The sequence below is a fragment of the Xenopus laevis genome, chromosome 3L (genome assembly GCF_017654675.1).
Source record: "Xenopus laevis strain J_2021 chromosome 3L, Xenopus_laevis_v10.1, whole genome shotgun sequence".
Lineage (NCBI taxonomy): Eukaryota > Metazoa > Chordata > Amphibia > Anura > Pipidae > Xenopus > Xenopus laevis.
In genome coordinates this window covers 128,537,282-128,560,893 of record NC_054375.1, presented here as the reverse complement: position 1 = coordinate 128,560,893, position 23,612 = coordinate 128,537,282, and the positions used below count along the sequence as shown (strand labels likewise).

Below are 23,612 nucleotides of genomic sequence, written 5' to 3'. Positions count from 1 at the left end.
AAGGTCCCCATAGGCTTGGCTAACTTTTTTTGATCGAAGAATATTCCTTCGATCGTTGGATTAAAATCCTTCGAATCGTTCGATTCGAAGGATTTTATTGTTCGATCGAAGGAATTATCCTTCGATCGTTCGATCGAACTATCTGCGCTAAATCCTTCAACTTTGATAGTCGAAGGATTTTAATTCCTAGTCGAATATCGAGGGTTAATTAACCCTCGATATTCGACCCATAGTGAATCGGCCCCTTATTGTATAGCAATGACAACTAAGGAATAAATAATAATAATAGAGTTCCAGAACCAGCAATAATACGCAAACCTCAATATAGCCCATTCGTGTAATATATCGATTATTTTGTTAAATACATCCAAAGCACTTATTGCATATGAATGTACCATTGATTTGAGTTATTGATAGGCTGTCTATAAATAACATAGATGGCAAATAATCGTTTTCATGGTGTCTTTTACCCTTTTATCCTACAGTTCTCGTGCTGTGGAGGTGATGATTTTAAAGACTGGAAGGTGAATCAGTATCATTCATGCAATAGCACCGGGCCCTTGGCCTGCGGAGTGCCTTACACATGCTGCATATCGGGGAAGGTAAGGAACTCATGTAATGCAAATGAATAAAAAAATGTGACTGAGACTGTTGCTTGACTCAAATATAGCTGGACATTGACCTCGAGGCCTGTGAAACATGGATATGCTAGAGCAGTGTATCTCAGACGCTTAAGCTTGTACTTTATATGAAATCAGGCATTGTCCCATTATCAGCATTTGCTTTTGTCTCCTAATTATAGTGTATTATGATATCAAAAGGGTATTTCTCACTTTAAACTCAAATATTGGCATCATTAAGACGTGGAGCTTAACATGCTAATATATATCCACCAGTAAATATTACAATACAGTGTTTTTCTCCCATCTGCAAAGGCTTGTATAATAATTGATAATGAAAATTTAAATTTGCTCTTATATGTAACAAATAGCAAAAAATAACTGCCTAGTTATTCACTTGTAAAGATTCCCTTTAACCCCCATTACATTGTTCAATCCCAGCCAGGCCCGGACTGGCAATCTGTGGGTTCTGGCAAATGCCAGAGGGGCTGCTATAAGGTACCATAGAAAGTCAATATTTAGTGGGCTGGTGCAGGCTGTTTGGGCCTCCTTGTGGGCTGATTGGGCCTCCGTGTACCTGAAATGCCAGGGCCTATTTTAATTCTCAGTCTGGACCTGATCCCAGCCCACTTGCTGAGTCTCCATGGAATCCCATAAAAGGTAAAAATGCAGTACATGTACTACTTATTAGAATGAGTGAAGAGATAGACACACCTGTCTAACATGGGATATGATTGACATACAGCTATGGGACCAGTTATCTAAAATGTCAATCATATCCTATTTTAGGTATATCTACTTCCTGACTCATTCTAATAAGTACTATATGGGGGACCTGAGGTTTTCCAGATTAGGGATATTTCCATAATTTGGATTTCCATACCTTAAATCTACTAAAAATAAAACATTAAATAAACCCAATAGGATAGTTTTGCCTCCAATAAGGATTAATTGTATCTTAGTTGGGATCAAGTACCAGGTACTGTTTTATTATTACAGAGAAAAAGGAAATCATTTATACAATTTTGAATTATTTGATTAAAATAAAGTTTCCTGAATTATTTGATTAAAATAAAGTTTCCTGTAATCCTGAGCTTTCTGGATAACAGTTTTCCGGATAACGTATCCCCTACCTGTATTTGTCCATAGCTCATGGGATAGCTCATTCACCAAACAAGGGGATCTCTGCCCCAATTTGGCCACTCAATCACTGGACATTAATAAATTGGTAGCTATAGGTATAGATAAAGGAGTAGGTGGAAAGAGGGGTGGAGACATAATCCCTAAATTACTTTGCCTAGAGACCAAGTGGATTTTCTATCTGCAGACTAGGAAACCCTCTGGTGTCAATAGTGATTTTGATGTCACATACTTTTTCAAGTGACAATTTAATATATTTTTTTATCTAATATGACCACAAAAACATTTCCTTTTACTTTATTCATGCATAAGCACATGTGTATACATTATGTTCACATGTATCTATTCTCTATACTATGAATCATGAGGATTTGGGTCATTATCACATATCTTATTTACTAAAGGTTTGGAAATAGTGATATCATTCCCTTTGAAAGAACATACTGAAGAAGTGTTGACTGAAAATGGTGTGAGAATACTGTGAAGGATAATACTAAAAAGGCCAAACAAATTCCTATCATTATGGTTATACATTATTTATATTCCCTGAGTTTCTGTCCTAAGAAAAGTCCTTCTTTGGAGTAATTAGCATTTTTTGTTTATCCTTTATTTTTTACTCTTTATTGTTCCACATTCTTTTTTATTATTTTTCTACTTTTCCTTTTTTTCTTAATTGCTACGTTTCCCTATTCAGTTTGTGTGATAATTTTGTTGCACTTCACCACTAAAAAAGCCCATGTTTGAATTTAATCACAATTGTGATTGGTCAATGTATGTATGCTTGTCATTGGCCACAGCCTCGGTATAAGGAATGTACAGGGGAGTGTCCATTAGCCTATGCGTAACTGCCCCAGTAGGCACGAAACACGTTAGGCCTTGTCCCTTTTGTCCTAAAATGTTGTTTTATTTTTACTAATTCAGCATATGTAATTTTTGAAAATTCTCACATTTGAGCTTTCCACTCAATCCCTGGGCCAAATCGGGCTGATCCAATCATTTGACCTCTGGACCAGATGTCTGTCTGGCAAGGGGGACAGAAAGGCCTAGAGGCGCCAAATCGCCAGCTTTTTACCCATTTATGGCTAACTTTTTAGCTAGTATTTAAAGTTGGCTGTACATCTGAAAACCTGCTTGATTTTTTCAGTTGCCAGACAAGTGGATCATGGCTGGATTTAGCTCTCAGTTTATCGGGCAGACTATTATTTTGCATATGCCAGTATTCTGACAACTTGGTCGGGAGTGGCCAAATTGACCCTGCCCGGGCCTCCATTATATTGTTTGTCATGAGCCAGGTACAGCCAAGCAACTGTATCATTATTGCAAGCTGCTGCCACATGCACTTGTTTTGCATTCATGCATGCTTGTGGCTTAAACATATGTAAAACCCTTTACATACCAAGAATGACTGTGCCCTTAATTTACATTATTAAATACAATTTGAAAATGCCAGCAGTTCTCTGAAATATGGTTTCCAGTTATAATTAGTGATGCAACGAATCCACTATTTTTGATTCGGCCAAACCCCAGAATCCTATACGAAAGATTCGGTCAAATACCGAACCAAATCCTAATTTGCATATGCTAATTAGGGACGGGAAGGGGGCACATTTTTTACTTCCTTGTTTTGTGACCAAAAATTATAATTTACCGACTTGTAAATGTAGCACAGCCAAGCTTTTTCATATCCGTATTAAAGAGTCATTATGAACCAGTATTCAACAGGAGCCCCATAAAGATGCCTGTGTTGAAAATATGTTCTTTATTTTGTTGTAGTTTAAATATATAGCTTTAATTTAAACCTTTCATTTGAAGCAACCTAGGGGGTTCTTCACTGTCAGGACAGTGAGGTTGTGGAATGCACTGCCGGGTGATGTTGTGATGCTGATTCAGTTAATGCCTTTAAGAATGGCTTGGATGATTTCTTGGACAGACATAATATCAAAGGCTATTGTGATACTAAGCTCTATAGTTGGTATAGGTATGGGTATATAGAATTTAATTAAAAGTAGGGAGGGGTGTGTGTATGGATGCTGGGTTTTCATTTGGAAGCATTGAACTTGATGGACTTTGTCTTTTTTCAACCCCATTTAACTATGTAACCATGTTGTTACGATATAGGAGGGTTTTATTTTATAATTACTCCTGCCTCGCGGTGCCTTCAGAATGTAGGGAGATTTACAGATTCTCTTGCCTCCACTTCTCCAATCCTCTGTATAATGAACTAGTTACCTATTCAGAAAAGAGAGGGATATATATATCGCTATCGAAAGCCGTGTTTGTCTGTCCCCTTCTATTCTCTGCCCTCTTGGCTAAAGCTGGCCATAGACGCAAAGATCCGATCGTACGAATCGTGGATTCGTACGATTTTCGGACCATGTGTGGAGAGTCCCGACATTTTTCGTCCATCGGAGATCGGTCGTTTGGACAGGTTAGAAAATTTCTGTCGGCTGCGGATAATATCTCTGCGTGTATTGCCGATCGTACGATTTTCAGTGGGAGACTGTCACTAGTGTTGTCAGACATAAGTATCGTACGATTGCTTTCAGGAGCAGAACATTGGGTGATCTGTTCTTATTTGATCGGAATGGTAAAGACTTTGATCTGAATAGTTAGTGGAGGGTCGGGAGATGGGAAAGTCCGATCGTACGTTGAGTCTATGGCCAGCTTAAGACTGTACAATATAAGGCAAGGAAGCTGCTTAACAGACCTCCTGTCTTTGCTGGGGAACTAAGACTATTGCTGCATTGTTTACCAACCAGGAGTTAAAGGGATTGTTCACCTTTAAATTAACTTTTAGTATGATGCAGAGAGTGATATTATGTGACGATTTGCCATTGGTTTTCATTTTTTATTATTTGTGGGTTTTGATTTATTTAGCTTTTTATTCAGCAGCTCTCCAGTTTGCAATTTCAGCAATCTGGCTGCTAGGATCTAAATTAACCTAGCAACCATGAATTGATTTGAATAAGAGACTGGAATATGAATAGGAGAGGCCTGAATAGAAAGACGAGTCATAAAAAGTAACAATACATTTGTTGAAGTTATTTGCAAAACCAATTGCTATTGAAAGAAGCATTTGCTCAAAGGGGTGGTTCACCTTTCATTTAATTTTTAGTATGTTATAGAATGGCCAATTCTAAGCAATTTAATTCATTATTTATTTATTTATTTAATAGTTTTTAAGTTATTTGCATTTTTCTCCTGATTCTTTACAGCTTTCAAATGGGGGTCACTGACCCCATCTAAAACAAATGCTCTGTAAAGCATTTGTTTTTAGATGGGGTCAGTGACCCCCATTTGAAAGCTGTAAAGAATCAGGAGAAAAAGGCAAAACTATAAAATAAATAAATAATGAATTATATTGCTTAGAATTGGCCATTCTATAACATACTAAAAATTAAATGAAAGGTGAACCACCCCTTTGAGCAAATGCTTCTTTCAATAGCAATTGGTTTTACAAATAACTTCAAAAGTACTAAACATTTTTACTAAATGTATATTGGAACTTTTCTTAGAATCATGTTTTATTTTATTAGGCAACATTTTTATTTTGGATTTGACTTGCCCTTTAACAAATTATCTTTATGGAGTGGTAGTAAGATGAGCTCCATTTATTTATACAATATTATAATTTTGGAGTTGTGGGGGGCCAGAAAAATGATGATGCCAAGGATATTCTTCAAGACTTTTCTTCCACATATTTTATACAATGGCAAACACTGCAGAAATGAGCTGGGGTATAATTAGAACATTGGCAAGCAGAAACTACTCACCGTTCTAGCCCCATGACAGTAAAACTCAAATTGATATATAAATATAGATGAGAAACCACTTGCCGAGATCAAACAATGACCAGGAGATGGGTTATTTTAGTAACGTCTACAATTAATGAAACTCAAAATCTGTATAGCTCAAAGTCCTGTTTGTTGCTTAGCAATAAAAGCAGAAGGAATTTTGGGAGGGAAGCTCCTAAAATGTACATTTACCTGGAATACCCTAGAAACTGAGCCTCGCCCACTGGGTTTTAAAGCACAGCCAGGGCAGTATGCTAATTGGATTCCCAAGTGCCGGATTCACCCTTGTTGTGACTCGTCAGTTCAATGCAGGGTTTTCCAATCAACATATGTAGAGCCAGGGAAGTGGATCCACTATAAAGCATTATGGTTGAGGAGATACATCCTTATTTGTTTGCAAAGCAAAAGGAATTCTGGTAAGGAACCAGAATGCTTTTTAGAAATAATAGTAAACAGCCTGAATTCACAGAATGTTCTGGGCCACCCAAAACCACAAATTGTGCCATCAATATAATCATTCTGAAACTGCCTGAAAAAGGAAACCAACTATAGCAAATCAAACATTTCCATGTAAGGTATGTTGGTTAATGGGAAAGAAGTTTTAGGAATAAAGGTCCCACTATGGCCAAGACCAACGCAACTCATTCATATTAGCCAGCTACCTGCCAAAACCGGCAGTAGGAAGTGGCCTATTTTGCAGGAAACAGAGTAAACTGCTTTATCAGACACAAGCCACATTTACTTCATGTAAAAATAAAAAGCCCTTTGGGGTATATTTTCCAAATCTGTGTGCAATAGCCACATAGAGGAGTCAAAGCATTGGATGGGGAGCTCAGCCTTTAATCCAAACAAAAGGACACACGTGTAAATGAGTGTGTATGAACAGATGTACCTTTGTGAATTTGCATTTTGCCCTACACCTTGTGTAAATTAACCCATTTTGTCTGAGAATACAAGACAGATCACTTACAATAGTGCCAAATACAGGTTAAAATGCCAGGCATTTTGCCCTTAAAGCATGTACTGTTAACATGAATGAATTTTGTTAGAACAGTGCTGGTCATTTTGTGACCATTCTGACCACCAAGTAGTCAAGGAAGTTGTCAGGAGAAAGAAAGAGGCTGCTCTGATGTTCTTCTGCTTAGGAAAAAAAATATAAACCTTTCTCAAATCTTTCCTAAGTAGAAGAACATCAGAGCAGCCTCATTCTCCTGACAACTTCCTTGACTACTCGGTGGTCAGAATGGTCAGAAAATGACCAGCAAGTGGCGCTGTCATTCATGTTAACAGTGCATGTATCCTTTAAAATCTTGGAACTAAAAAAATAAATAAAATGAATGTAAATTGCAAACGTGCTTAGAATAGTACCCTCATCAATTCTACATTCACTTACTTATCCTTTAATGCACCTTGACACCACTTGCTGTTCACAGGCTCAGCACTTTGTAAACGCTCAATGAACTGCAGAGAATTGCACCTGTCTGTATATACATAGCACTGTCAGGACCTGCTGCATAATAGAAGGGTGGTATATGGTAGGACATAGGCATCCTTTGGCATGCATGGTACACACTTAATGAGTGCCAGTAGATGCTAGGTGATTTGGAGTCTGGGACTTAGCACCTTTTTTTGGCAGTAATGCACAGGGCTCTCTTCTGTTGCTTTTCGCTGGTTGCACAACCAAAGGTAAAAGTAGAATAAAAGGGTAGAGAGCATCAGCTATGCATGAGCACTATGTGTATGTGTGCTAACACAGTTTTACCTGCACCTGGCATTGGTTAATGGGCCCTGAGATCTGCTCTGAACACTGCTAATTGGTAGTGGCAACCAATGTTCATCACTCACAGCAGCTCCGTACCTTTAGCTAAGCTTCCATCAGGAGCCAGGTTACCTGCTTGTATGTTTTCATTCCATAATGAGGGGCGATGCAAGGGTATATATGAGCATGCCACTGAAACACATCCTTTATGTCTTTTACATTCGTTTTAACAATCGGTGACTACAAATGATGTGTGCACCAAGTGAGGAGAATACATGGTCAGGAGAAAAAGAATTCATTACAGAGCCTTGTGCAAACGGAACAAGCACAAGAGAACAGCATCTCATTTCAATAAGCACTGGAGTGTGACTGGAGAATAATTCTCGCCTTCTGAGAACTAGGAAAGAGCTTCCATTTACATTCCAGCATTTAATAAATGTGTCTCATAACAGAGCGTCTGGCAATAGAGCTTAAAAGAGAGGGTTCTCCAAGACATCAAAGTATTTTATTCTTTCATTTATCAGAATATGGTGACTTTGGCTCATCTTTATTAAAAGCTGGACACTCCAGGTCTCTTAATGCTGAAACACTGTACTGAGTTCAGCCATGTATGTATCATATAATCCAGTACTTCTAGTCAGCCTCCTAATTTTTTGTCATTTTTTTATGTATCTTAGGCAATTACATAATACATACATAATGTTTGCAGTTCAGATCAGATCAGTAGTCTGTGTAGCCCTCGGGCAGGTTTGGAACTATAAAGCTATTATGCCTCTCAATGGCCATCAGTTATCTATGAGACAGATTCAGTGCTACCAATAATTACTGAGTCTCCACTTCATAATGAGCTTTTTCCCTGTGTCTTTTTGGAGAAGAAAAACCTAGTCATTTTACCCTTTACAGTCCTGTTTGATGACATTTATTGTTTACCTTTTGTTAGGCTTAATTAAAAGGATGGTTCACCTTTGAGTTAACTTTCAGTATGTTATAGAATGTCTAATTTTAAGCAAATTCTCAATTGGCCTTCAATTTTTATTTTATATGTTTTTTAAATTATTTGCAACCTTCTTCTGACTCTTTCCAGCTTTCAAATGGAGGGTCACTGACCCCATCTAAAAACAAATGTTCTGTAGGGCTACACATCTATTGTTATTGCTACTTTTTTACTACTTATATTTCTATTCAAGCCTCTCATATTCATATTCCAGTTTCTTATTTAAATCATGGTTGCTGTGGTCATTTGCACTCTAGCAAGCAGACTGCTGAAATTGCAAACTGGAGAGCTGCTGTATAAAAAGCTAAATAACTCGAAAACCACAAATAATAAAACATGAAAACCAAATGCACATTATTTCAGAATATTTCACATTATTTCAGAATATCACTCTCTACATCATACTAAAATTTAAAAGGGAAATATCGCGAAAATGAAAATTTAGTATAAGCTTCAGCACACTGAAATAAGAAACTTTCTAAATACAATAAATTAAATATTCTGCACTGTTTCTAAAGAGTCAACAGCTTATTGGCCTGTGTGTGGGGCCATCCGACGGTCTTCCCCGATCGATATCTGGCCGTTCTCGAACGGGCAGGTTAAAAAATCCCGCCGGATCGCGTGCGCATCTGTGCATCTGTGCATCTATGCGGTCCCACAATCCGACCGCCCGTATCTGATCCATTATGATCCGATCATTGGGCCCTAGAGCCCTTGATAAGATCAGGCTGATATCACTTCAATGTGGTGACATCGCCAAATGAGAGGATCTCTACGTCTTTGGCCACCTTAATACAATAGCTCAATAGCTTTCTTGATCTCCATTTCACAGCGTTGGGTGTAGTTGTCATACTATAGGTATGGGAACCGTTATCTGGAAACTCTGAAAGCTCCGAATTACAGAAAGGCTGTCTCCCATAGACTCAATTTTATCCAAATAATCCAAAGTTTTAAAAACGATTTCCTTTTTCTCTCTAATTATAAAAGAGTAGCTTGTACTTGATCCCAACTAAGATATAATTAATCCTTATTGGAAGCAAAACCAGCCTATTGGGTTTATTTAATGTTTACATGATTTTCTAGTAGACCTAAGGTATGGAGATCCATTATGGAAAGATCTGTTATATGGAAAACCACAGGTCCCGTGCATTCTGGATACCAGGTCCCATACCTGTACTAGAAAGCTGCTGGTTGCATCCAACTGGAAATGCTGAGAGTTGTAGTTTGCAGTAGCTCATGTTCTGCAGTTTAATATCCCTTTAGTTAATTGCCATTATCACAGTAACAAAGGGTTCAGGAGGCCCCTGTATAACTGTCAGTAGCAAGTAACTAACAGAGGCTTTTGTTTCAAAGCAAAGACTGATATTTTTATGTGCTGCAAATCCCTATCTTCCAATCTGTGCCAGCATTAAACAGCAGGTGTACTTAGCCAGTGCTCCCAATGAACAAGATGATTATTTTTATCTTCTATTTACAAGTCAATAGGAATTTATAAAAATGTTGTTTCTACTCAGTGGTTCCTTATAACTTATACATGCAGAATCAGTTTGATTGCACATACATTAATGCAATAAGATCATGAACAAGATGTTGATGAACATGTGGAATGATAATTCTGTGTGACGGCTGAAGGCTTATTCAGTTGTATACAGAGGAAATATGGAAAGTTATTGATAAGGTGTGTGATATATGCCGAGGGTAGAGTATTACTTGGTGAGCCAGTCCCCCCCCAACACAAACTCACCCTTCTATTGCTAAATAATTAACCTCAATACTGGTCTTTGGGGTAACTCATTAATATTATAGGATTATATTAAACATATCATATTTTATGACCAAGGTTTGTGTTGTTTGAGGATTGGGTGATTGTGGCCAGATGATAGAGAATCCCATGCACAATAATATAGATTATTATTGGTAAAGGAACATACTGAAGTTAGAGTAGTTTAACTGAGCTAGGAACATGATCCATTCATTGTGATTCTATTGTGATATCACCTGTTGTTACACCTTAGACATACTGGGACCCATTTATGACAATAATGTATAAAGAATGACTCAAGCTTAGCTTATTTCCTATTGAGTCAGTCTTTTTAGGGAAAGGCTGAAAGGGCGAGTATATTACACTGGATATCCTTAATAAGGTATGTTTAGTAGATACAGCAGGGATGGCCAACCCTTAGTCATCCAACTGGATCTCCATGTTCCCTGACTTACATACATTTATTTCCCCCCTGAGTTTGGGCCCTGATTTCTGCAGTTCTTGGCCCCCACATCTCTAGCCCTTGTCCTTTTTATGCATTAATAGCTGCTAGAGACATAACGTTCCTCCCCATTCCCACTAAACATTTTCACTTTTTGAAGGGATGCTGCAATAGTTTATATAGACAGAACATTTGCGCTCACCAGTATCCGTATATTAATGGACATTAAAAGGGTTGTTCACCTTTTATTGAACTTTTAGTATGATGTATAGAGTGATATTCTGAGACAATTTGCAATTAGTTTTCTCCTCACATGCTCGCATTCAAGACTTTGCAAGGGCTGCACCCCTCCTCTGGAGGGGTGTCCGACTTTCTCCCAACCTTTCTGCTTTCAAGAAATCTCTTAAAACGCACTTCTTTCGAGAAGCCTACCCTCACTCTGCTTAACTACCAAACGCAACACCAAATACAATACCACATTTCTCACCCACTCCCACACCTTGTGTATTACTCCCTTCCCTTTAGACTGTATGCCTATGCATAGGGCCTTCCTCACCTTTTTGTACCTGTATTGATTGTGATGTTTGTTACTCCATATGTTCTATGTATGTAATTCATGTGATGTAGGTGTATAATCACATTTACTTTACAGTGCTACGCAATATGTTGGCGCTATATAAATACATGTTAATAATAATAATAATGATGTTTTATTACTTGTGGTTTTCGCGTTAATTAGCTTTTTATTCAGCAGCTCTCCAGTTCGCCATTTCAACGGTTTGGTTGCTAGAGTCCAGATTACCCTAACAACCATTCATTGATTTAAATAAGAGACTGGAGTATGAATCGGAAAAGGCCAGAACAGAAAGATGAATAATAAAATTAGCAGTAACATAAATGTGTAGCCTTGCAGAGCATTTGCTTTTAGATGGGGTCAGTGACCCCCATTTGAAGCTGAAAAAAAGAGTCAGAAGAAGAAGCCAAATAATTCAAGAAATATAGAAAAGAAAAATGACAGCTTAGAATTTGTCCATTCTAAAACATACTAAAAGTTAACTTAAAGGTGAACCGCCCCTTTAAGCATTTTCTACAAATATCTTTTAGTAGTTCCTAAGTTTACCTGCACCTATTTTACAAGATTAAAGCTTCCAAATGGTTTCCCTTTGTTTTGGATGCCCCTGATGGGTGCTACATAAAGAGGCACATTTATCAAAGGTCAAATTTCGAATTTGTGTGTTTTTTTTTTTTAACTCCTTTAAATTCGCATATACTCGAAAATTCGATTGGGGGGGTTATTTAATAAAAAAAACCGAATACCTAAAACTCGCACTAATTTTACTGACTCGAAAACTCGATTCGAGTTTTTTCTCTGAAAACAACTCGATTGTCAGGAAGGCTAGTAACATGTCCAGATTGGTTCTCTCCCATTGACTTATACATGAACTAGGCAGGTTTTAGGTGCGAATAGTCGAATTAGAATTTTTAAAGGGCCAGAGTTTGATAAATCTCAAAATTTGAATTCAAATTCAAATCGAGTTTGGATCATTCACAATTTAAATTTGAGAGTTTTGACCATAAAAAAATGTAAATTCGACCCTTAATAAATCTGCCCCTTCAAAAGAGTGAACATTTTTTCTGTTGTACTTCTTTGTACAAAATGTCTTTCAGTTTGTCCTACCCATTAGGTAGCAGCTTGCCATGACCCTAGTCTCTTACTTTGTCTTGGCCACCCTGATCCCTGGATGCCAAAAGTCTTCTGCTGGTAGAGAAGTGCAAAATGCCACTGTCGTTGTATAATGGAAGCTGCTGTCCTGTACCATGGAATGTAATTGGCAGCACATTGTAATACACGTGTATTATAGCCCCTCATGTAATCCCTGTACCAGGCCAGGGAAGATGGCAAACATTGCAGTTCCAGGCCAGAATTACAAGTTCAGGGAGAGGGAAGGCAAAACCTAAAATGAGCAACAGGGAGGGCTCCCCTAAAGTGGAATTACTGCCATGTTCCGGGTGGTGGTAGCTCCAGAGTTCCCCAGTGTGAGCAGGTGCAGGAGAGGTAGGACAGGTGTAGTAGTGTAACTATATGAATGTGCAAGTACCTGTAGTAAAACATGAAGCTGTGTATCCAAATAGCTGCTCTTATATCTATCCCTGACAGCAATTAACACATACTCCTTCGCACCCACATATAAATATTTAGTGCATAATAGAATTTTCATGCTGCAAAAGGCACTCCTGTCGGCTGATAGAACAAGAGTTAATGGCCGAATGGCACAGTTGGGACTGTTATATTTCTGTTTTTAAAGTAAACCGCAGTATATGTAATAAGGGAGCCATTTAAATTGCATCTACGGAGTAAAGGGCTGTGGGACAAATCTGTCATTAGAGAGATATTGTCAGAAGCAGCGGCAGTATTATACCAAGCCGGATACAGATAGGGAGTTTGCCTGCTCTTCTCCAAAGGATTAATGATATCAACATTATGATATGAGTGGAGCTATGAACCGGAGAGATGAATCCTCAAAACACAGCATGAGAATAGACAGGGGATTGTCGCCTTTGTCTCTTAAAGGGGAACTGTCATTGCTGCCACATGCACACAAATGTTAGTTATTCGTAATAATTATTAGGTTTCATTAATTACATGCAGGTTTATGAATATTTGCCCCTGTTTCAAGCTAATAGCACCTATTGCACTCCTTCAGATTGTCCTGCGTTTTGTTTATGGGCATGAGAGTGGGGGTAATTCATAGCAAATACAGTGAGACCATTTTACAGGCACCCACTTATAAGGGGAGTTCATAAATCCCTCCATATGTGGTGAGTTTAGTGGTTCCCTGTTTTAGGCACTATTTAACAAAATTTATGATTTTTATACCTTTTGGGTTAAGGTCACCCACTCACAGCCAATCATTTGTTCAGTGCATGCTTAGCTCATATCAAAGCAAAGATAAATGAAAACATGGCAGTTTTAGGTGGGATATCAAAGACCATAAAAAAGGGATCACCCTTACATTTCACTCTTTTTGCCTTCACCCCATACTCACAGTATTATATGAACAAATGTATTGGAATCACTAATTAGTAATAGTTCCTACTTATCCAAATAGTGTGCTTTTGTGGTTGACCATACATCATTTTTTTCTTTTTAATAAGAAGCATAATACTTTGGGATTCAAAAGTTGCACAAACTGTCATCAAGGCAAACAGATAAGAGATGTCAGTAACAATTCTATGAACGGGGAATGTGCCAGGCAACAGATGACGCCAGCGTTAATGAGTGTGAAGCTTAATCTCAGGATTATACCATAAACTTTATTAAACAGCACTGGGCAATACAAAAACAAACATAACACTTAAAAAAGCTCTCTGATGTGCAATGGGTAGCTAGAGTGAATAATTGCCTACCGAGCTGTTATTTGCAGAAGTGCCAGCGATTAGGATCACATCTGAATATGGAGGGCATCGTCCTATGTCTGTTACAGTCAGTTGGTAATTGTGCTCTTCTCTTTGTGGAGGTAATATTTGTACCTTGCATTTACATCTCTCTGGAATAGGGTGGCGATATCTAAGTATGTGTTCATTGGATTTTTTTTATATAATGCCAGAGCAAACACCAAGAGTTGCAGAATTGTTTAGTTATCATTTGGAGGCTACAGTTAAAACAGTAGAGAAAAACTAAAGAAAGGCAACTGGAGCCCTGGCACTGCCCAGTTCCCTTGTGAGTTCCCAGTTATGTCTAAGGTCCAAAGAAGCCTATTGTGTAGCTTTGTTCCAAAATTACTAGATTAACCCATTTGACTCATAAACAAGAGGAATGGATTGCAGAGAAGTGCTTACTTGTACTTTCTGTGTGTGCTTCTGGCTTCCCACTGGCACAAGCTGGAGGCATCAGTAGACCCATTCAGTGGAACCAAGTGTGACCAGATGCAATTGCACAAGTCAGACACAAGTGCTACATAAAGGACTACATTGAAAGGGGTGGTTACATTTTAGTATGTTATAGAATGGCTAATTCTAAGCAACTTTTCAATTGGCCTTCATCTTTTCTTTTTTATAGTCTTTGAATAATTTACCTTCTTCTTCTGACTCTTTCCAGGTTACAAATGGGGGTCACTAACCCCATCTAAAGAAATGCTCTGTAAGGCTACCAGTTTACTGTTATTGCTACTTGGTAATTTGGACCCTAACAACCAGATGCTGAAATTGCAAACTGGAGAGCTGCTGAATAAAAAGCTAAATACCTCAAAAAACACAAAAAAAAAAATGAAACCCCTTTGCAAATTGTCTCAGAATATCACTCTCTACATCATAATAAAAATTAACTCAAAGGTGAACAACCCCTTCAAAATTTTTTCCAGTCATTAGAATAATTGCTCCACTAAATTGCTCATTGTATGGCTGGATATTGCAAGGTTTATAATGTAGGGCCAGTTGGGTCTTTCCCTCAGACATATAATTGTAGCTAATAAAACCAAATACACCATAGTAATATTTTGTAAGTTTATCACCTGTATTTGTATAGTTTTCTACTTTTCTCTTAATATAGTCTTCGGCACACTGTCCAATGTACCGGTAACACCAAAATATTTGCTAGCAGGTTAGTAGGGGCCTAAAATAGGAGTTTAGTGGTGGCCTAAATTTGGTTATAATCTTAAACCCTACATCTCATTGTGTTTTTAAACAAGAATATGATCAGAATCAAGATTTAATCTGGGTAAATTGGTAAATCCCTTTGGGAGATGATTAGTATAACATGTGTAAACCTTCATCCTCCTAACACGCCACATGGCTCTTTAACAAACGCTACCTCGGCTTATACTCGGGTCAAGCGCAAAAACGGTCGCCGGCGCCTAAGAATAGTTGCCGGCCTCCAAGAATAGTTGCCGGCCTCCAAGAATGGTCGCCGGCATCCAAAAACGAGACGCCGGCACCTCCAATGGGAGCAGAAACCCTCAATTTTTTGATTGAAACTTACCAGAAGCTGCTGCATTTCTCACCCTAGGCTTATACTCGAGTCAATAAGCTTTCCCAGTTTTTGGAGGTAAAATTAGTTACCTCGGCTTATACTCGGGATGGCTTATACTCGAGTATATACGGTATTCGATCTTTGACTTCAAAATATCATGGGTAGATTCAGGCATGTTATCAGAAACTGTCAAACTGGAGGCACCTAAGAATGAGAAATGAGAAGAGTTCAAAAATGTGTTGGATGCCTTTCTTGCCTTTTGAATCTGTTGACCTGCTGGGACTTTGTATGTCTTCCTCTGGATCAGTTTGTAAAGTGTTATGGACAGTATGCCTCAAGGGTCTTCTTTCAGCTTCAGTCTTATTGCTATACTAAATTCTCATCCCTTCCCCTTTTAGATTGTAAGCTCTTTTGAACAGGGCCTTCCCTGCCTTTTGTACTGGTACTGGTCACTATGTATGTAATTCTGTATGCTCTATGTATGTAATTCATGTGATTTCTTTGTATAAACATATTTATTTTACAGCGTTGTGCAATAGGTTGGCGCTCTAAAAATACATGTTAATATTAATAATAAATTAGAGGTGTGTGACCCCGACAATCACATAGCAACAACTAATATTAATTTTATTTTTTTTCTGTGCACTTTGTTTACAATCAAATTGGCCACAAAGACAGTCCTTGCCATAATTAGATGGGTTTCCAATTGAAAGCTGTCAAGTATCTCTCACTTACAGGTGCAATTCAATCGAAGACAAGCACCGATGTCTCCGGGACACAAGATTGCATTTTGCTCCTGAGTGGGCTAATTTTGTCTCAGCGATGACTCCTATTAAGACAATAAGCTTGTAAAAAATGTATCAATCCCCATAGTAGTGGGATAAAGCTGCAAGCAAGGCATAGCTTGAGGACAGTTTGGAATGTTCCAGGCTAGACAGAACTGAATTATTTAAATGTGGTCCAAACAAAGCACCCATAATGTGTCTCCTCACGTCCAAAGAAATGACTTTGTGCTCAGGAGTCTTCAGATACTAATGAAGTTTTACTTAACACCATTTTTCATGTGGATAAGAAGAGTCGGGCAGCACTGTCATGATTTCTTTCTGTCCCTTCGCTTGTAGAGTATGCAGCACATATTCTCTCTAGATTTCACATCCCAACTTCTTGCTTTTTCTCCTTTGCACAGTCCTTCTCACTCTTATCCCCGTGCTTCACTTTGTTCTCTTCCATTACTTTCCATGTGTTCCCCTCTTCCCATCCAGGCTCTGTCTATGCTTCACTGCGTGCTATTCAATGTGAATTAACTCGGTGGGCAGTTAACAACGGGGTGTAAAAAGACTCATCAGGCTTTCTAGGCCACTGGGGCTTTATGGTTTATAATGACATTATCTTGGAAAAAAAGCTTATTGTACTGTACGTTCAGCTTTCTTAATTCATTTTGTCATTAACTGAAGCCACGGTGAGCAAGCATTTAACCGACAAGGACAATTATACAGAATATTTGAACTTCATCATGTAGAGACAGTTGCTATTAAGGATGCACCATATTCATCATTTTTGGATTGGCCAAATACATGAATCCTCAATAAGATTTGCACATTCACATATAAAAAAAAAAAATTGCATGATGGGCAAACAGAAACTCATCACATTCAATTGCTCATAGATTTAGTATCATAAGAGTTCGTATTCGAACCCTTTGCTCTCACAAAAAGTGACAGGATTTGCCCGAATCTCCAGCCAAATCCTGAATTTGGTGCATCCTTTTTTGCTATAGGTTACTGTTGCTCTATACCTTATGACTCCCCCACCCCAGATATTTGCCCCAAAGTCAATATTTGGGACCCACAGAGTGAGTTATAAAAAGTCATATGGAGCCAGTGTGGGATCCTACTTACCTGCTTTAGTGTCCAGTTTGGGACCATTCTAAAAATTAATAAATCTGCCCATTAGGGTGATATATGGCTATCGGTGGCCATGGCCCAGTACCCAGGGATACCACTCCCCCTGCCACCTAGGGTTCTGAGGCAAAGGAGAGATTCATAAGGCATTTCAAATTTACCGGTAAATACATTACCAGTATATTTTTAATACCATTGCCAGCCCTAGCTGCTGATCTAATGGCTAGGATGGTCAAATACCAACCAGGTGGCATCCCAACTGCCACCATATGCCTTCTCCCCGCCAGTCAGTAGCTCACTGCCCCCCATTCCATTGCACCCTAGGCATCTGCGTTTGCTGGCTATTCCTAGTTCCAGCCCTGATGGCTTTGTATCCACATTTGACTTTGGCTATGTACAACATTTTCTCCAAGTCAAAATATTTGCTTTACTGTTTCGTGTGTGTGCGTGTATGTTCACAGGGGGGTTTTAAATGCCGCTTGCTGTGTGTGTGTGTGCACAGCTTGATTAGTTTGCACCAAGGATGCATGTATAACATTTGATATGGATTTGGAGCTGTGCTTGAAGTGCCTTAAAAGTACTTTTCTTATCATATACAAACATAAACTTAACCCGAATTAGATTCAGATGAATGCACTGCAAGAGCTTTGCAAACATATGCCATATGTGAGCACACGTATAGATACACCTACTTTTATGTGCCCTGCCGTGTAGCACAAAGCAACCTTCAAAGTGGTGACTTGAAATTTGATGCTGTATGTAATCATTCCAAACAGTATTAGTATCTCCATTTACACAAACTCTTCTAATAAGCGAGGGGCAGGGGTTCATATGGTAAAAACAAAACAATGATCAGTTTGTATATATCATAATACATTTTTAAAATAATAAACAAATAGGCAGAATACATTTTCAAAACCTGTTTTACCCATGTTGGAGAACTACATTCTTCAATAAACTCTGAATGTTAGAGTGCAGATACTTACCTGAGACATACCTCCAAACTGTCCCGTTTTTAGAGGGACAGTCCCTCTTTTGACAGCTCAACCTGCAGTCACTCATTTGTACAGAAAAGTCCAGTTTGCTCCGCAGTGAACAGCCAGAAAAAGAAACAATGTTTCTAACTTAATTGGCTTTTGGCAGAGAGCCCAGAACAGCAGCTGATAAGATACTTTTTGTAACAATTTCAAGATAAGCAAAAAAGTAATTGTAACAATATAAGATAACAGGTCCCTTGGAAAAAGTTAGACTCACAGCTTAAAGGACAATTCACCTTCATTAGCAAAACTGTAATAACTGAAAAAAACACAGAAATATGTTCAAACTTTCATAACCTGCCAAATTTTGTAAAATCAACATGGTAATTAGGGGGTGTGGTCACACACATGGGCGTGGTCAAAAAAGGAAGGAAGAAAGATATTTTTGTCCCTCTTTTTATTTCCAAAATGTTGGGAGGTATGTATCTGGCATCTTTACAAATTATATTTCTAGTGTCCATAATTATATTTCTAGTGGAATACTTACAGGCCATTGATTTAAGCATGTCAGATTGACTTTAAGATTAGAAGAAAGGGGACAAATCATATTAACAAGAATTCAATAATGAAATCCCATTACCCGTTTGATGTCGATGATTTCTGTTATACCAAAATGTTAGATATCCTTTTTTTTATATTAACACATGAAGCAATAAATGAGTTCCTAAGTAGCATATCGATCCATTGGGAAATGTCACCGTTGCTTAGAGGACTGGAGAAACTGGATCTCCCTCTTGAGGGAAATTTGGTTAACAGCTTCCAATATCTAATCATTAATCTTTACTGACCATAATGCAGGGCGTTTTCTCAAACCCTGAAATGAAGGCGCAACCTGAACTTTTGCTATGAGTAGTGTCGTATCTATTTGGAGTATAAAGAGCCAGTCTGATAGATTATGTTTAAGGAGATGCTGTGTTGTACCTTATGCAAAAATCTGTATTTATAAAAGGTTGTGAAGAAACCATGGTTTGTGGCTATAGTGTGACATAGTAACATAGTAAGTTAGGTTGAAAAAAGACACACGTCCATCAAGTTCAACCTTTTAAGTCTATATATAAACTGCCTATCTGTAGTTGATCCAGAGGAAGGCAAAAACTCAGTTCGAAGCCTCTCCAATTTGCCTCAGAGGGGGAAAAATGTCCTTCCTTAAGCTGGCCATAGACATAAAGATGATTCGGACGATCGGACTTCCCCCATCTCCCGACCTGCCACTAACCATTCCGATCAAATAAAGTAGTAAAAGAACAAATCAGCTGATGTTCTGCCCCTGACGGCAATCATACGATAGTTATGTCCGACAAAAGCTGGTGACAGTCTCCCTCTGAAAATCGTAAGATCGCAATACATGCAGAGAAATTACCCGCAGCTGACAGAAAGCTTTTAACCTGGTCGATTGACCAAACGACCGATCTCCGCCGGACGAAAAATGTCTGGACTCTCCACACATGGTCCGAAAATCGTACGAATCCTCAATCGTACGATCAGATCTTTGCGTCTATGGCCAACTTAACTCCAAAATGCCAATCGGATCAGTCCCTGTATCGGCTTGACGTGGGCCTACATCTATGGAGTCAGGGTACTACTCCTCAGCTCCAGTGCTGTATTTAGATGCAAGTATCCAGTGTCAGGCTGGGCAACATTTTTTTTCAGAAGCTGTTTTTCCAAGAGCCGCTTCTTGAAATACGGCCTTTAGTGTGCCTTAATGATAAACAGGGCCCTGGGATTTATGTGATATTAAGCAAGCTATTTTTTTTATAACTTTCAAACATCAGTTAGAAGCCAGGGCAAAGTTGCCCAAAAGGCACAGCTTAAAGGAACTGTAACACAAAAAAAAAGTGTTTTAAAGTAATTAAAATATCATGGACTGTTGCCCTGCGCTGGTAAAACTGATGTGTTTGCTTCAGAAACACTACTATTGTTTATATAAACAAGCTGATGTGGAGCAATGGTGGAAATTGAAAAATGGCTACATGGCAAAAGTTAAATAGTGGATAACAGATATCATTATGTTCTATCTGCTGTGTAACCTGAACCTTTTCTAATTTGAATGGCTGTCCCCATGGCTACACAGCAGGGCAACACTGCATTATTACTTTGCATTTTTATTTATTACTTTAAAACACTTTCACTTTTTGTTGCTACTGTTCCTTTAACCAAGCACCACTTAATTCTGTAGGTGGGAAAAGGTGCTTCCTTGGCATAAAGGCAACGGAAGGACATGTTAAAGGGGTTCTTCACCTCTGAGTTAACTTTTAGTATAATGTAAAGTGTGCTATTCTGAGACAATTTGCAATTGATTTTCATTTTTTATTAATTGTGATTTTTAAATTATTTAGCTTTTTATTCAGAAGCTCTCCAGTTTGCCATTTTAGCAATGTGGTTGCTAGGGTCCATTTCTGATGAAGTGGCGGGGTGCCATGAAGCGCGTCAAAAGTTTTGAGATATGCTGCTGTAGACTGTAGTGTTGGAGTTTTTAATGCTTACTAAATAAATTTAGACTTTTTTACAATTTTAAACCGGCTTCTTCGGTGCTCCGTCTTTTGTATCTACTCAAGACTTGAACTCACTGCATGGGATGGCGGTGGACGTTTAGCATGCTGAAGCCTGTGAAGGTTCTGTAAGTGCTCCCACTAAAATATTTGTAGGGTCCAGGTTACCCTAGCAACCATGCACTGATTTGAATAAGAGACTGGAATATAGATAGAAGAGGCCTGAATAGAAAGATAAGTAACAAAAAGTAGCAAAAACAATACATGTGTAGCCTTACAGAGCCTTTGTTTTGTAGATGGAGTCAGTGACCCCCATTTGAAAGCTCGAAAGAGTCAAAGGAAAAAGGCAAATAATTCAAAAACTACAAAAAATAAATAATGAAGACCAATTGGAAAGTTGTTTCAAAATTCTATAACATACTAAAAGTTTACTTAAAGGTGAACCACCCCTTTAAGGTGTTGGAAGCTCATAGTAGTCGCAACTAACTGTCAGTGTGAGCTATGGTGGTGCTAGCTAGCTCTGTCTTTTTACATAGAGCACCATTGTCCTGTATTCCACAGTCTGCGGAACACCAATCATCACAGCCTAAGATGATTAAACATGTATATTTATGTCCAGCTTTGATTTCTCACATGCATTAGATACTTGGAAGACAGATTGAACCTTGTCAAGATTTAAGAACACTGCCATAATAAATAAACAACTGTACATTCCAGCCACAGATATTTGTCTCAGTAGACCAAGACCTTTATATTCCTTTTACTTTCACGCAGAACCGCGCCACTTATGGAAGCACACGGAATACACACGTGTAGAGTAGAATTGTCAGATATACAGGTATAAACAATAGAATTCTACCAGGGACCTATAAAGAGGCATAATTATGTTTTCATCCCTTGAGTTAATGCCCATTTTTTATGCAAGAACTTTATTTGCTTTAGTAGCCACAGAATGACACTGCCCAGAATTAGACAACGTGTTATCTACAAAGACCCCTAGATCCTTTTCATTTACGGAAACTCCCAACACACTGCCATTTAGTGTATAACTTGCATTTATATTATTTTTGCCAAAGTGCATAACCTGCATTTATCAACATTGAACGTAATTTTCCAGTTTGCTGCCCAGTTTTCCAGTTTAGACAGATCACTTTGCAAAGTGGCAGCATCCTGCATGGAACCTATAGTTCTGCACAATTTAGTATCCTCTGCAAAAATAGAAACAGTACTTTCAATGCCCACCTCCAGGTCATTAATAAACAAGTTGAAAAGCAAGAGACCTAGTACAGAGCCCTGCGGTACTCCACTAACAACACTGGTCCAATTAGAAAATGTTCCATTTACCACCACTCTTTGTAGTCTATCTTTTAGCCAGTAACAATAGATGCACAATGTATCTATGTTAGTGTCTCTTCTGATTGTTGCTTATGTGTTATAATATGCCTTATTATGTTACATTTCTAATAGTTTCATGAACTCTTTACTTAGCCATACTTGCATTTACAAACGTCATCATTTTTTCAGATCCAATGTTATTTTGAACTTGTTGCATATTTTCAGAAGACCAAAGGCAAGAATATAAACTTTTCATAAAATTGATGCACTTTCCACTTAAATTTTCAAATGTAATCTCCCATGCTTTTCATCCCATAGGAAATAAAATGTTACAAAAGATTAGGAGTCCTGCATCTCAGCTGAAAATCCTGCAAATTAAATCTGTCCGAAAACTGTAATTAGGGAGGGAAAGATGAAAACACATGAGCAACAAAAGGTGGCTTTATTAATAAAAAAAAATACATTTTTCTTTTTTTAAATTCTTATTTTCACTTTCAAACTAGAATCCAAAGGTTCATCTGCCTGTATTTGTCATGACTTTGTGGATGTTGTTAATAGAAGGACAGCAAGCAAAAGACTTGGCATGTTAATCCAGAGCAGCACACAATTTCTTCATAACACACACAGTTGTGTACATACACAGCATACAGATTGTGCATCTATGATTCACATAAGATTTCTTTGTTGTTGCTATACTGACTCCCAGCCAGGGTTGCTGTTTGATGTTGATCTCGGCAGACAGAGCGTGGATATGGTGACAGTGTCAGGGCCTGAGCCGGGGCCGAGCCTTAGAAGCAGTGGAAGATGTGACCTGAGGAATGATAAAAGATGCCAAACACACAATTATTTTTGAATCTTCCAACAAAGTGTTTGATCTTTTGCAGCTTGTCAGCAAGGCTCGGGGTTACCTTGTGATGGGAGCGCAGCTTATCACCTTGCTGCCGTTAGCTTTGCATTGCTAGCTTGCAGGTTGAACAACAGGTCACAGCAAACACCTTATTATTACCTGTGTTCTCTTCTCAAGAAAGAAAATTCACACTTTTTTTTGTTCTCAAGTAGCCACAACAAATTAAATGTGGTGTTTAACCAGAGTAATGTGATTAAAGAGAAAGTCAAATATAATTTAGAGGGCTGATTTACTGAAGTGCTCAATTGCATCCTTACTCTTAAGGGCAGAGACAGACAAGAAGATTCAGGGAGATTTAGTCGCCCGATGATAAATCGCCTCTTCTTCGGGCGACTAATCTCCCTGAACTGCCTCCCTGCCGACCAGAATCTAAATTGCTGGCAGGATGGCACTCGGAGAGCTTCGTTTTCCGAAGTCGCCAGAAGTTGCCTCACGAGGAAACATAGGGTGACTTCAGAAAACT

General features: G+C 38.4%; 1 protein-coding gene across 1 annotated transcript in view; it reads left to right on the top strand.

The window, feature by feature from the left end:
* The window catches only part of LOC108711531 (tetraspanin-15), a 99,565-nt gene that overhangs the window by 61,546 nt on the left and 14,407 nt on the right, over window positions 1-23,612 (top strand). The window contains exon 5 of the mRNA XM_018253385.2: window positions 486-602. Coding sequence (XP_018108874.1) covers window positions 486-602 — 117 coding nt within the window. The remainder of the gene's footprint in view (window positions 1-485; window positions 603-23,612) is intronic.